Source organism: Hemicordylus capensis, chromosome 3 (genome assembly GCF_027244095.1).
Source record: "Hemicordylus capensis ecotype Gifberg chromosome 3, rHemCap1.1.pri, whole genome shotgun sequence".
Taxonomy (NCBI): Eukaryota; Metazoa; Chordata; class Lepidosauria; order Squamata; family Cordylidae; genus Hemicordylus; species Hemicordylus capensis.
Genome location: NC_069659.1, coordinates 5,960,572 through 5,976,202, shown reverse-complemented (window position 1 = coordinate 5,976,202; position 15,631 = coordinate 5,960,572). Strand labels below are relative to the sequence as shown.

The 15,631-nt window shown below is 48.6% G+C and overlaps 1 protein-coding gene across 6 annotated transcripts in view; it reads right to left on the bottom strand.

The window, feature by feature from the left end:
• The window catches only part of FAM168A (family with sequence similarity 168 member A), a 222,317-nt gene that overhangs the window by 12,211 nt on the left and 194,475 nt on the right, over positions 1-15,631 (bottom strand). For 4 of the 6 annotated variants that reach the window (XM_053305961.1, XM_053305959.1, XM_053305962.1 and 1 more), the window contains exons 5-6: positions 10,997-11,122; positions 1,066-1,232 (exon numbers count right to left, since the gene is read on the bottom strand). In XM_053305961.1, the coding sequence (XP_053161936.1) occupies positions 1,066-1,232; positions 10,997-11,122 (293 nt within the window). The remainder of the gene's footprint in view (positions 1-1,065; positions 1,233-10,996; positions 11,123-15,631) is intronic. The other 2 variants (XM_053305963.1, XM_053305964.1) reach the window with 2 other exon arrangements.

The following is a 15,631-nucleotide window of genomic DNA, read 5'->3' as shown; positions in this document are numbered from 1 at the left end:
CCTGGAAGTTGCATTTGAACTCAATTCTCCTTGAGTTCCGAGCAGCTTTTGACCCCATTAACCATGGCAACCTTCTGTCTAGGCTGGGAGTTGAGGCTAGGCTGCCGTGATTCTGCTTCTACTTGGTAGGTAGATTCCAGAAAGAGATGTTGGGGCAGAGGGATTCAAACTTCAGTCCCCAGATGTTGTTGTACGGCAACACTCATCACTGTAATCTTACAACACCTGGGGACACCATGAGAACGTTTTCTGCAAAAACGTCTGTTTTCTGAAGAAAAATTTCCACCCCATAGCTCGAAGTGTATTTTTATTTATGTTATTGCTGTGCATGTGTTTTTATTATGCTGCTAGTCACCTTGGAATTTATTGAGATGGAAGTGGCAGGATATCCATTTGGAGCCAATAAACAATCGGCGAACACAGTTTTGCAGACAAGCAGAGAACAGACCACTTGAATTCATTACACACACACACACACACACACACACACACACACGGAACTGTGTTATTGAATCAACCTCTATTGACACACTTCGTTTGGACAACTGTTTCTGCCTGCCTAGCGCCCCTAAGTGAACTAGAAAAGTACAGTGGCATAAAAGAAAGAAAGCTCTCATGGAAGTTACAGGGCCCTTGGGATCCAGCTGTTGGCTAGCCAGGGTGTTCCCCTCTCCCCATATGAGGTGCCCGCTCTTTGAGATCTTTGGAGGAGCCTAGTTCTAACTTCCTTCTTGGTCATGGTGCTGCTGTTTTGGAGAAATCTCTCTAGGGACACCTACTACACCACCTCTTTGCTGAGTTTCAGGTAGGCTGTTAAAACTTGATTTTTCTAACTGAATTCAATTTTCTTTCCTTTTTATTTTCTGGTGCTTTAACAACAAATGTGTCTTTTTAGCTACTGGCTTTGTTCAGTAGCTTTGTGCCATTCATGTGGTTGCTTTGCATATGCATTTTTACTGCTTTTTATCTGTTTTTACTGAAAATTGCTGTGGGCATCCTATGCAGGAAGGCAAGTCATAAAATCATATACATAAACAGAACAAAACAAAACACAATTATACACACCTGGGCATACAGGTTCTGCTGTGGATAGGCACTTCGGATGGGGTACATAGCAGTTTGGTAAGGGTTTGGAGATGGAGAGTATGGAGGAGGTGCATTGTTACTCTGCGTAGGAGGGACTTTGTAGGGAGTTCCAGCAGTGTACCCTGTTGAGTAACAAGAAACAAGGCCTATCAAGGCAAAAGATTAAGTGGTTGTGATCATCTACCTAGTTTGTTTCGGGCTTCATCAGAACAAGGAAAAAAAGTAATTCCATGTCTCACGTAAGCCCTCAGAACATTCAGCAGATGCCAGACAGTCATTTGCACACACCCCAGGCTTTGGGCATGATTGACTGGGAACCCGCCCTGCATGCTGAAGTGAATAGGAGCAGGCCATTGAATGGGGCTGGCCCTCAATTCAGTGGTAGGGCGTATGTTTTGCATTCAAGAGGTCCTGGGTTCACTCTCCGGTATCTTCACGTAGGGCTGGGCTAAGACCCCTGTCTAAAACTCTGGAGAGCTGTGGCCAGTCAGTGTAGACGAGTGTTTCTCAACCATTGGTCCACGGACTGCTGCCGCTCTGCAAGGTGTTTGGTATCGGTCCGTGAGGCATCACTAATAAAAATCACCCCCGCAAAAAAAAGAAAAAAGAAAAAGAAAATTCAGTCCAGCAGGGGCCGACAGGAGCTCTTCAGAGTTCATTTCCAGGCAGCCTTCCCTGATGGATAATGTTCATTTTGCTTCCAGCAGTGTGGACTGCTTGGAAATGAGCTCTGGAGAGCTGCCCAAAATTGTTTTTGGGGGGGTGCCTGGGGGAGGGGGGCAACCCCCTTGCTAACTGCTGGTCTGGGAAACTGGTACAATAATGTACCAGTCCATGACTCCAAAAACACTGAGAAACACTGGTGTAGACAATATTGAGCTAGATGGACCAGAGGCACACCTGGACAATTCTGGAGCTTGGACTGAAAGGCCTTTGGAGCCCCACCCCCCACTGCAAGTTAAGCATCATTTTTTAGCACGTAGGTTCTTGAGGGTACAAACCACACCACCCAAGACAGACCAACGAGGATTTGGGGGGCCCCAGGGGATGCGGAGGCCCTGGACTTCGGCCCCAAAGTCCCGGGGTAGGAGCACCTCCGAGCTGGACTAAAGGTCGGGCAGCTTCCTGCATTCAAATGATCTCAGGCAGTGGGACTGGGAGGGTTCATAGCTCAGGGGTAGAGCACATGCTTTGCAGTCCTGGCATCTCCAGCAGTTAAAAGGAAAGCCAGCTAGACTAGAGATGCTGTACTAGACAGACCAGTGGCCGGACTCAGGATACGATGTCTTCATGAGTTCATATGGGACAGAACTGGGTGTACACCTGTCACTGCACAACTCCCGTTCCTACAGCAGTGGGGGCTATGCAGAAGTAGTTCCTACGCAGACTGTGGCCTTTTTACTATTTTCTTAGGCACTATCTTTCAGAACAAAACCTCCACTAACTGTCTAATTACCTATAGCAGCCGTGCTTCTAAAAGGAGGATCAGATGCCCTCAACCGTGTGTCAAAGTACACCAAAGTGCCAAGCCCAGCCAGCTCTACTCCCCATCCTCTCGCACATCAGAAAGCAAGCACAAAAGAGACCTCCCTGGAACCCATGTGTAATGCCCTTGAGGAGGGGAAGCCACTTGCCTCCACTTGCACCTCCTTGGGGGGCAGGGGCATAGCCACCATTGGGCGCCCGTGTTCAAAGAACCTGGGCCGCCACCCCTCAGGGACCCCACTTCACGCCTGAGTTCGGCCGCCACCCCTCAGGGACCCCACAGATGCAGGGGCATGGATTAGCTCCTGAACAGGGCCCCGTGGCCCTGTTCAGGAGCTAGACCACGCGCCCCGTGTCTGACGTCAGACGCGGGGGCGGGGCGAGAAGGTGGCGGCAGCTGGACATGGGCTGCCACTGGCCTCCCGCCACCAGTGTGGGGGAGATACATTCTTCTAAGCTTCCAGCCTGGAACTGAAGTGCTGAACTGGGAAGAGGAGAAAGCCCCATGCCAAGGCCTCAGCTGGTTCCCAGCATGCCTTGTGTTGCCACCTGGACCAGACTCTACCTGTACCTGCGCCAGCCTCCTAGCCCTCTCAACCCTGACACCATAAAGAAACGGGCAGCAGGAGATGCATGAAGTCTGCTCATCACACAGACTCGCTAGCCCATCTGTTGTGCTTATACCACAAGAGAAAGGGGACAGAGCAGAAGGTAACCAAGCCTCATCTCTGGCAGATTTGCTGTTAATAAAAATACCGCTGCAGGCGTAGTATCCGGGCAACATATAAAGACGAGCAATTAAGTAGAAAGGAGATAGCAGATGTGGCCCCAAGGGTTTTCACCTATCATTTATCTGTATGCTATTTATCTGTATCCTATTATATGCATTTCTGGATATAATGGAGGGGACACAACAGATCACACTTGATACTCTGGAGTAATTCTCCAGATGTATACCCCTCTAGAGGGGTAACTATTATTATGATTATTAATCTTACACCATCCACAAAAGCGACAAGTTTACAGAGGATGCTAAGTGTGTGCAGGGTGTGTGGGGGTGGGAGAGAAGAATCTAGAATGACACAAAGGAGAAAACAGAAGTAAAGAAGGGAAACTGAGGCGAAGTAACAGAATGTGTCTTCATTTCAGTTACATTAGGTTTAGTTAGGCAAATGAACTTAGGTAAATGAATTAAGGAGTTGTGCCCAAAGGTTTTACCGGGGGGCGGGGGCAAGAATCAAACACTTGGACTGATAGTTTAGAAGAAACTGGGGAGGGCAGGGGGAAGCATATGAATACGACAGGTATTTATATACCACTTTTCAACAAAAGTTCCCAAAGCGGTTTACAGAGGAATAAATCAATAAAGATGGCTCCCTGTCCCCAAAGGGCTCACAATCCAAAGAAACATAAGACAGACACCAGCAACAGCCACTGGAGGTATGCTGTGTTGGAGATGGATAGGGCCAGTTGCTCTCCCCCTGCTTGATAAAGAGGATCACCACTTTAAAAAGGGGCCTCTTTGCTCAGTTAGCAGGGGATGGTAAGAGCACATACAGTTACCATCTGTATTCACAGTCACTTAGAATCTCACCATATCCACCTATTTACTGCTGTTTAGTGGCTTGTGAATTAGCACAAAAGGACGTTTCATTGGAAAGTGCTAGCGAACAAATGCTAAATTAACTTGAAAAAGTGCCCCAAATCAGAGACGCTCCAGGGAGCTGTGCGGCTCTTTCTTCCCAAGTGGCAAGGAAGGAAGCCAGTTCTTGTGTGTGATGCGTTCAATTGTGCCAACTTAAAAATCCCCCGAAAAACTGATACTGACACTAAAGAACACAGAACAACAGGAAACAGAAGGCAAATCTAGTTACTCTCTCCAAGAGGCACATCACTGCATTCCCTCTCATTGACCTCAGAGTCAGGTGGCCCTCATTATCGGCAGTTTCAACAACTGCTGTTTTGCATATCCACAGATGGGTCTGAGAGACCCAGTTGGTTTATCTGCAGTATTAAAATAGGCTAAAATTTGCCTATTCACGGTTTCGAGTGGTCAGAAATAACCAGAAATGACTTCCGATGTAATTTCCAGCGGCAATTTTACAGTGCAGAGCCATTTTGTGGCTCTTAAAAAAAAAAAAATTCCCATGATTTTGTGAAAATGGGAGGAATTGGGAGTTTAGGGAGGCATTGCTAGAGACCTGGAGAGCAAGGTAGAGTACTTTATTTCTCTTATTTATGCTCCCCCCGACTCTGTTCTTAGCCTTTTGTGTGTGTGTAGGAACCTAACTCCTAGAGGTTAGGGGTAAGGTTTTGTTATTTGCGGTTTCTGCCTATTCATGCCTATTGGCAAGAACGGAACCCCCACAAATAACAAAGGCCACCTGTGTTAACAACCTGATTTTTGAGATTTTGGCCACTAGAGGAATTACAGAAGTCTCTCTGGCTGGATTACTCCTGCTGCCATGAACACAGGCATCATTTCTCAAGCACTGTTGTGCATTGTCAGAAAAGTGCTATTAACATCTTGGAATGAGCTGTGTGGGCTCTTTCAAAACATAGGTATTTCATAAAGCATCTGTCGTCATGTGTGCCATCAATTGCATAATTAACACACCAGGCAACCACCACTGAGGAATCAAAAGCAAATGCTACTGCCAACTATCACCACCGTATGCACCGAGATGAACAAAGGTCTGATCCTGTACACGCTGATGCATCAGTGATTACTAGATTCTCAGTGGAGTTTTGTGCAGCGCCACATGTAATCCAAGTGGAGTATTTGGATACTGAACATTCTCAGTTCTTGACACAGTGAATGCAGTTACTGCTTCTCCTCACAGGAACACAGGAAGTTGTCCTATACAGAGTCAGACCCTTGGTCCGTCTAGTTCAGTATTGTCTACACTGACTGGCAGCGGCTCTCCAAGGTTCTAGGCAAGAGTCTTTCCCAGCCCTTCCTGGAGATGCTGCCAGGGACTCCATCAGGGACCTTCTGCAGGCAAAGAGCAGATGCTCAGCCACAGAGCGATGGCCCCATCCCTAAGGGGAGTATCCGGTAGATGCCCATCCAAATGCAAACCAGGGTGGGCCCTGCTTAGCAACGGGGACAATGCATGTTTGCTACCCCAAGACCAGCTCTCCACCTGTACTGCGACTGGCTGGGATCCCAAGAGCTGCTTAGGCTCATGGAAGGGGCTTGTGCTAGAGCAGTGCAATCTCTGACCCAACTCGTATCACACACCCTGCTTTTGAAAATTCCCTTCATTTCAAATGCAGTTTGCCAGCCAGTGCAGGGGGAGCAGTGAGTGGCTTGGAAAAACCAAGTCTGAAGTCCCCTGACTCACAGAACCAGTCCCATGTTTGCAGAGGTGGACCTAGGGGAGAGGGGGCCCGTGTCCACCTTTCTCCTTGGTGGCCCATCAGAGTGAGGGAGCTCATGAAGAAAAGAGGGAGGGGTGGAGCTTGGGGGCCCTCAGGAGCTGGGGGGCTCGGGTTCTTTGAACCCATCTGCTCAATTATAGCTACACCCCTGCATGTTTCCTTGGGTCCCTCCTAGTCTGTTTCTGAGCCGTAGGGATTCTATCCCCAATTCAGATACACACCGCTAACCTGAGAAGCAACGGATCCTTCCTCAGTATGTTTGTGACTGAGCACAGATGGAGCTGTTCCTTCTCCAAGTAGCAAGCTCAAGGCCTGAAAGTGAATCAGCCCCAGGGTGGGGGCAAAACAAAGAGAGACTCTGGGAAGGGTCTGGAATAGTTTTCTAACTATGAATGTAGAACAGATTTCTGCCTCCAGGGTTCGAGGCAGTAGGGATGAACCTATCATGAGGTTTAATGAGCAACACTTTGGGTACCATTAAGGAGCATCAATTGTGGCCTGTTACGTAACACTACCATCTAAAGTTAATGTTCACTTTAAATGAAATTAACTTTGGGTTTCTCTACAAATAAATGCCTTAGGAGCCAAAATGCCTTTGGGAGGCTGTGATGGAGGTGCTCACAGAGCAGGATATGAAGGAGATGGAGAGAACTCGTTTACCCACAACCAGGAGTCAAGCCCACCATCCCAGGGTTGCTAATTTCCAGTGGACAAGTTACATGTTGTATACCGTGCCACCGATGTGCAAGGACATTAAATACTAACAGGGAATTCCAGAGTGTTTCAACCACTCTGTTTTGCCAAATCACTATCAGGTCACTTCTACAGAACTGTGAACTCCCTCCACCTGCTATTGTTAGGATTATTTTGAGTATTCAGGACGAAAGAGGGGCGAGCCAATAGCCTCTGATGCTGTTAGCGGTTAAGAACTCTCCTTCGGCTCACCTCACTTTTGCCTTTGAGGACACTGAATCAAGTGCAGGAATTGGCACGTCAGGTGAACTGATCATGTGAACGCCCCCCCCCCATCCAACCCCTTGTCAGCAACACCAACTGCAGAGGGCTTGTCAACGGATGATGGTCTTAAAAGCCACCCCACCCCACCCCAGTCTTGGGATTTCCTAAGAATCACTTCCCTTCCTCTGGGCTGCAAAGCCAGCAGAAGGGAGAGGGAGAAGCATTCCAGGCTTCCCAGCCTTCTGCAGACTGTCCACCTGCATCAGAGCCTCAGAGGACAGCCCAAGCGGAAAGGCTCCTGGCCCCAGCTGACAACACAGAACCAAATGCCTTCAAAAAAACCCTCCACCTTCCCACTGAAAGATGACAGCAGGAGGATCCAGAAAACCCACACAAAGAGCTCACCCAGCCAAGGAGTGCCTGGCTCAAAAGGTGGCTCCTTCCCCTTGAAATCTCTCCCACAGGTCAGTATCTGAGAGTGAAACTGAAGCTAGCCTCCCTCTGCCTGACTTGCTATAAAACAGCTCACTGTGCCTGGATGAAGCCATGTCAAAGCCAATTTCTTGTGGCGAGCACCTCTACCTGCCTTTGCATTACTGTCCAACTAACAAGATGTGGCGTCCCCTGCAATGGGCTCGAGTCTACGGGGTTCCCAGCTGCCACCCTGAATAACCCTCTGCTCCTAGTCCCAGTGCCAAGCGAACTCTGCAGGCTTCTGCAGCTGAAGCCCAAAGCACCCCCTCACCAGCCTGCTTTCCCAAGATCAACCCATGCCACGCAGACCGCAAGGAGAGAGCAGGAATACTGCAAGACGGGTTTACAGCACAGTCACTCGGCATGACTCAGATGTGAGCATAACCACCTACCAAAGGCATCTAAATGACTTTTGGGGTGGGGAGAGTAAGCCCACATGTCACCCCTCGTTTCTCTGAGGATGCAGGCCTGGTAGGCAGCAGACTCGGTGCAGTTTTTTAAAAGTCTGACATTTAGGATTCCAGCCACACAGCTTTGGCAGAACAAGACGGCAAGCAGAACCACTCACTTATTTGCCTTATCCCGTAAGCAAAGCACCCTCGAGCCTCCTCGGCATCATACCTGCCTAGTTTTCTCCCTCGGCCTGCAATTAGCAAAAACCTCAATTTCAAGCACCCTCCCCTGCTGCTGTACAAGAGTCCAAAGTAACAGGAGGCGGGGAAGGGAGACTTCTGAACTCCTTTGTGGACACTCAGACGGTCGCCGTGTGTCGCCAAAGGTCACCTTCGTGTCACGGGACTGTTTCAGGCAGCTTTGTCCCTACATCGGCTCTCCTCCCTGCAGGTCTATTTGCATTATGGACAGAAGGGCTGCATCTGTCCCACTCCTCTTAGAAGCAAGAATGACTTGCTCCTTGCAGACACACAGGACAGAAAGCTACCACTGCCTCGCCTTGACAGGGCAAACAGTGGCACTCTAGACAAAGCTATGGCAGGGTCACCTTGCAGGCGGTGGGGTGGGGTGGGGTGGGGGACCTAAGACTGCATCTGAACCAAACCAAGTCAAACCACCTGGGTATAGGCCAGTTTAAACTGACTAGATTCACAGGAATGTTCAAGTAGTACTTAAAAAGACCTCAGTATGCCATCTCTACCTCTAGCTCCTAGGCTACTATGATCTGGCAGCCGTAATGAGCAAGCCTCACTAAAGGCATGGATCCATGCTGGACCTGTCAGCATATCAAGTACCATAGGGTTCCCATCAGAGAGAGACGTGCTGGGATCTGAATCCAGGGCAGTAGCAAATGCTGTCTCCCATTTTACTGCCCATTTAGCTCCAAGGGGTGCTTCACAGCTGTACCAATTTAGCACAGCAGTTGCAGTGAAAGCCGGTCTCTCACAGAGGCCAAGCGTTCCCAGCAATATCCTCTCCTCAGCAACGCACCCGGCAGTCACAAGGCCCACCCTTCAGAGGAAGAATCGCCCCTCTGCTTGGACAACCCACACCCTAGAAACCCAGCAGAAGTGGACTAGTGGTGGGTGAGTGCATACCTTTCAAAGAGGACAGCCAGTTGTCGTGCACCTGCTTTTTGGAAAGTAGGTAACTTTGAAGGCACCATAATGATGAACCTGAGCCCAGAGGGGTTTACAGCCCATTTGCACCTCATACCGGGAAAATGGCTAGGGAGCTCAGTTCGTGTGTGCAGTCAGAGGGGCAGAGATCATGCAGAAGTGTCAAGGTGCATGATCCAAGTCAGCCCAGCGTATGGGAAGCAGGCTCCACATGAACTGCCTGGCACACGGGGCGGCGTCCATGTGGCTGGCTTTTCAAGCAGCTACCAAACCCAAAGACTTCACACACCCAGTGGAGCTTCAGCTGGTGCAAAATGCTACAGCCAGCCTTTGGATGGAGTTCAGGGCCACATCAGGTGAGTGTTGCAGATGAAATGGGAGGATCTTATGTACACACAGACCTCTGAGCTTCCTGGACAGAGGGCACGACACAAATATCGTAAATGGACAAATGATCGGGGGGGTTCCTTTCTAAACTAGAAGCTTGCTATTGCTCATACCCAATTTCTTTCTTTTTTTCAATTAGCACAAGTCAGCCCAAAGGTGTTTCTGCAAAACACATCATTAGAATAGCAGTGTAGGCTAACTATTCTCGGTTTCTTGACACATGGCTCTACATGGATTGGGAGCGGTTTTACACAGTACACAGAATGAGGGGTTGAATACCGGACTGCACATTCCGGAGTCCCCCCCCCCGCTAAAAAGCTCCTTGCATGGCATAAACTAGCATTTCTGAGATCAAGGTTTAGTGTAGACCTGTCCCTGATGTGCTGGTTTACTGCATGCAGGGAGTATTTACATGGGGAAAGTATTACCATGTGACTTCCTTCTGCAGAGTCTGAATGGGGGAAAGTGCAGAATTCTGCCACTTTAGGAACACAGGAAGCTGCCTTCTACAGAGGCAGATCCTTGGCCCATCTAGCTCAGTATTGTCTACACCAGGCCTGTTCAACTTTGGCCCTCCTGCAGATGCTGGCCTAAAACTCCCATGATCCCTGGCTATTGGCCACTGTGGCTGGGGATTATACTACTGATATTTATATACCACTCTTCAACAAAACTCTCAAAGCAGTTTATAAAAATAAAATAAAATAAAAATAAAAAATACATAAATAAGATGTCTCCTTGCCCCTAAAGGACTCACAATCTAAAAAAGGAGCTGTAGTCCAAAAATTGGGTTGCCAAAGTTGAGCACGTGTGGTCTACAAAGACTGGCAGTAGCTTCTCTGAGATTACAGGCAAGAGTCTCTCTCAGTCCTCTCTGGAGACGTCAGGGAGGGAACTTGGAACCTTCTGCATGCAGGTGTAAGGGTGCTCTTCCCAAAGTGGCCCAATCCCCTAAAGGGAATATCTTCCAGTGCTCACACGTGTCCCATTCAAATGCAAACCAGGGTGGCCCCGTTTAGCAAAGGGGACAAATTCATGCTTGCTACCACAGGGCCACCTTGTTGCGTAGAAAGGCTCTGGGTCTTGCACGGCACCTGTGCAACCCTGAAGATCCTTAGCCAGCTGGTTCAGTGGGGAACAATGTGAGGCAATTTTACTATAACACATTACAGCTACAGTGACCACATCTCTGCAATTTCGGTAGCATGCATCACCCAAAGAGAGAGGACACCCACCCAGACAGTGCAGATGGAAGGATGCCGCCCAGCCATTTCTGTCCCAGAGACCAGCTTCCTTGCTGATGGGCACTATTTTGCTAGCAACGTGTCTCGGGAAAAGCCCACTGAAATGAAGGAGGCTTCTGCACAGAGCGTACTCCACTCACATTCCTTCCAAAGGACAAGAGCCACAATACTCCCAGTAGAGAGTGGCCCGTTTAAAAATACCACGACTGTCCTCAATATTATTGCTGCCACTTATTGCTAAAGGGAATCCTAACGAAAATCATGAAGACAAAGCAGGCAATACAACCCCCTCCCAAATCAAAACAGAGAGCAAGTGAAAGAGGGAGAAAGAGGGAGGGGAGAGGGGAGGGGGAGGGGAGGGAGAGGCAAAACAACCCATAATAACCCCAGAAGTAAAGTTCTATTTACTGAATGCTGCTGCTGAAGCTTGGTAGGTTCTGCTCTCGGTCCCAGTGTCCACTGGGAGGTGAAAGGTACCCTCAGTGGCACAAGAGGACGATGTCTGAGGCCAGGCCTGTTTCATCAGAAGTGTCGCTTGAGTGAAGACAGAAGAGAAGGTGTTACCAAGGGAACAAACAGTGGGGTGGCAATCACAATGAAGCGGCAGTACCCATTTTCTTTTAAAACACACTTTCAGCTCTCAGAAGCACTTGGGAGGGATGGAAGCAATGGGATGAGAGGGCTGCCGTATCATCCCCTTTGCTGTGGGGACAATGCTGCTGCAGAAAAGGGACTGTCTTGTGTGAAGCCGGCACGACAACCCTGACCTGAAATAACTGGATTCTACCTAGAAGGGGGAGTGTATCAGCAGCCGTCTCTGGAATCGATGGCAAAGAATGAATGTATGTCTGCTGTACCTAGCTGTATAGGATACGAGTGTCTAAAGCACTGTGGAGCAATTGTATTTCATGGTGATCTAGGAGTGCTGGGGTCCAGAACATTTGTAAGCAGATACGCAAAGACAAGAGCCCCATTCAGACACTATGTTGTACGAGTGCATAGATATCTGTACACTCGTACATGTTTGTGTGTGAATGACTGTACCTGGGTTCATTTTTAAAGCGAACCAGGGTCCTGGACTCTTAAATGCATGATACAGACAGCAAATGGGCTGCTGTGCCTGGGTTCAACATAACTGTACACTCATTGTACAAGTGTCAAACACAACATGTGTATGAGGCTAAGGAAGGGGTGTGTATCAATGAATTCAACACCCCCAATTATCTGCTTTGCAGTGGTTCTGTCCTCCGTCACGATGGTTTCCAGAACTCTCCTTTCTTCTTTACACTTCTCTCCTGCTTACTCAGAGCCAGAGTTCACACTACAAGGGAGCTGATGAAATCAGTATTTCTTTGTGGAAAGCCATTTCCAGCTGAACTGTAACTTCTACAAGTCCATAGGTTACATGCGAAACTGCCTTATACTGAATCAGGCCCTTCATCCATCTAGCTCAGCAATGACTGCACTGACCAAGACTTACAGACGGGGGTCTTTCCAAGCTCTACATGGAAATGCTGCCAGGGAGTGAACCTGGGAACTTCTGCATGCAAATCAGGCACTCTTACACGGAGCTCTCATCCTTTCCCATAATCACCACAGCCATTAAAATCTCATATGGAAAGTCGCCATGCTCTTTGGGAACACAGAGAAGGAGAGCAAAACGGAAAGTGTGATGGTGTCAATCCATCTGAAGAAGAGAGGGCCATAACTCAGTAGCAGAGCACACCATTTGTAGGCAAAACGGTCTTCATATGTGTTGTTGATTCACTCTTCGGCATCTCTATTTACAGCCTAGCTGGAAGTAAGATGCAAAAGATCTCTGAACAAAATCTTGGAGAGATGCTACCAGGCAGTCAGAGTTCACAAGAGTGGGCTGGATGGGCCAAGGGTTTGCATAAAGGAGCTTTACATGAGCAAATGAATACTTGCAGATGTCATGGCCAGGTCTGGGGTAACTTGTCATGAGGTGGCCCTTTTGTTGAGGCCACAAAGCTGACATGGTCAAGACCTCTCCTGCCCTCACACATTTGCTCCCCCCGGCCGCTCTTCTCCCATCTTTCTCCACTGTCACCTGAATGATGGTCTGCTTGAAAGAGGGGAGGGAAAATGGACCTTCCAGATGCAAGGTAACAGCTGCACTGCTCTCTTTCTCTTCTGCAACAAGCCAGACAGCCTTGCAGCACAGTTGCAAAGCAGCTTTCTATGTGCTACTAGGGCTCCCTTCTTCCAACTCTTTACACACTCGCTCACTCACTCAGTGGTCTGGCTATTTGCCTTGGGCAGCTTTCTGGTGGTGGGAGGAAGGAAGACAGTGCGGCAAGACACAGAAGACAGACCGAGACAGAGCAGGTGGTTCTGAGAACATGGACCCGTGGCCTGCGCAATGGAAGACATTTCCACTGAGACAGCCGTTAGAATGTGCCTGCCTGCCTGCCCCTGGTGTGGCCTCTACTGCTGGCAAAGCTTTTTGAGATCTCCATAATGAAAGAGCAGCAGGAAGGCAAGGCTGTGCTTCTGCTGCCTATTGTGGGGGAAAGGAATTAAGTCTCTCTGAGCCATCTTGAAACAGGCCTTGTTATGAGAACATGTCACTCTACCGCATAACTAAGGGTCTTTCCGAAACATGTGTTTCTTCCACAGCAAATGCGCACACAGTTCAGGTGCCTTTCCCTGAAGGTGGACTCCAGCTACTGGGAGGTCACATTTTCCAGCACTGGAAATGTCACATGGTCTGTCTGGGGAAATGTGCATCCACTGCTATTTATTAAAAGGTACAGATTGGACCCTGCAACGGGGTCATGCCGTATCGCGGAAGTGTGCTTCCACACTTCCTGCATTGTGACACTGCAGTCCCTACACGGACAGCAGGGTGCCGTTCACATTTCCAATGCCTTGTTTCGAATTTAATCGCTGCGATATAGAGCTAGGACGTCATATATCTGGTGTAAAGAAGTTGCTGGTTTGGGGGGTTGTTAGTTTCTGCAAGACTGCTCCCCCTGCTGCTTATGTTTAGAATGCAACGAGCCTGAACAGAAGCATTTTGCTGCTGTTGAGCAGCTAGGCTGGAAAGTGCCCTGGTGTACCAATCCAAGTTGGGCAGAGGCACTTCTAGCAACACCTCTGCCACTTGGGCATTCAGGCTCAAGGCTATGCCCAGAATCACTTCAGATGGTGAAATGGGGTTTTCGTGCAGCGTGCTAGCCATCCAAGGCAGGTTGAACTCCTGCTCCCAGGCCAGCAGCCCAGTTAGCCAGGATCACCTCTGCCTTGTCTGGATTCGCTTCAATTTGTTCACCCCCATCCTGTCCATTACCAACTGCAGACACCGACCCAGGACTCAACAGCCTCCTTAGTGACAGGAATGAGAGACAGTGTCGGGGGCTATCCATATACTGACAATACTGGACTCCAAGTCCCTGGGTGACATCACCCAGTGGTTTCTCGTAGATATTAAACACCACGGGGCTCTCAGCCATTACTGTCATCTCTTCCTCCTCCTGCTCCAGACAAAGAAAGCTCCAACCCTCCGCAGGATCGGCTCAGCGGCCAGATTATTCTCAGTATGAAATCTCTTCGTTTCCCGCTATTTCTACTACCCTCGTGCAAATGTTGGCCTACAATTCCCATCATCCCTGACTATAGGCCACTGTGATTGGGATGAGAAAGCCAGTGTGGTGTAGTGGTTAGAGTGCTGGACTAGGACCGGGGAGACCCGAGTTCAAATCCCCATTCAGCCATGAAACTAGCTGGGTGACTCTGGGCCAGTCACTTTTCTCTCAGCCTAACCTACTTCACAGGGTTGTTGTGAAAGAGAAACTCAAGTATGTAGTACACCGCTCTGGGCTCCTTGGAGGAAGAGCGAGATATAAATGTAAAATAATAATAATAATAATAATAATAATAATAATAATAATGGGAGTTGTAGTCCAAAAACAGCTGGGGGGCCAAAGTTGTGCAGCCCTGCTTTAAGGCCTGTGGCCATCATCCAACAACCTTTTTTCTTTCCTCCCCATCCTCTCCTTCAAGCCTGATTTGCTTTTATGCCGAGGTTTTGGCAACTTTCAGCTCTCACCCTGGCTCTTCCCCACAAGCCACACAAATTTCCAGGCATTTCTTGAATTCAAATTTCTTGAATTCAAATCTCTTGAATTCCCACCTGCCTGGATTCCCTATGCAACAAAAGATACAAACATCCTCTCTGAAATGGGATCCAAGAGTGGCAGCCCTTCTGTTGGCAATAGGGCAGCTACAGTCCACAGCTCTTGGGAGGTCGCTTATCTCAAGGCTGAGAAAAGAAGGTTCTGCCTAACCTTCAAGTGACTTAGTTGCCGCTGCTGCTGCCCCTCCCTCCCAAATACTGTGTGACACCATTAAAATACTAATTTAGCTCAAATCCAATAGAGCAAAAAGTCTGAAATGCAGAGTCATTTGGGAAGAAGATGTTATTTCATGCATGGCTTTCTTTACATAACCATATGTAAGCCATTGCCCTTGTTTATACATAACACAAGGGTACTCAGATATATATGCAACTAGAGACCTGCAGTCAAATATTTGGATGGCTATTTAAAATCAATATGTGAAACTTTACTCCCTTTCCCCCAAAACACCATCTTCATCTCTGGCCTGCACTTCCCCCACACCCAAGGTTCCTTGACCTAGCTGCATCACACAGCCCGCAAACCCTGTGCAAGGGGTTTCCCAAATTAACTTTTCACTTGCCATCACTTGCTTATAGCTTCTCCAGATAAGTTAGAATGTTTGTGAACATTCTGTGACACCACAGCAGCATACCAAATTGGCAGGCTATCAAGGATGAGGATACTCAGGCGACAACTGGCAAGAGGAATGCACCAGCCACTTTTTAATCATACACAGAGAAAAGAATACCAGTGGCACTGGCATATGTTACCATCTAGGTCTCAGTGAACCCTTTGGATTCTGGTAAACACCCAGGGTGCCTTAAATCCACTCTCCTCCTTGACAGTGGTAAGTGCCCTACCATGCTGGCAAGCACACCCTAGCATTTCCAGTAAAAGACCT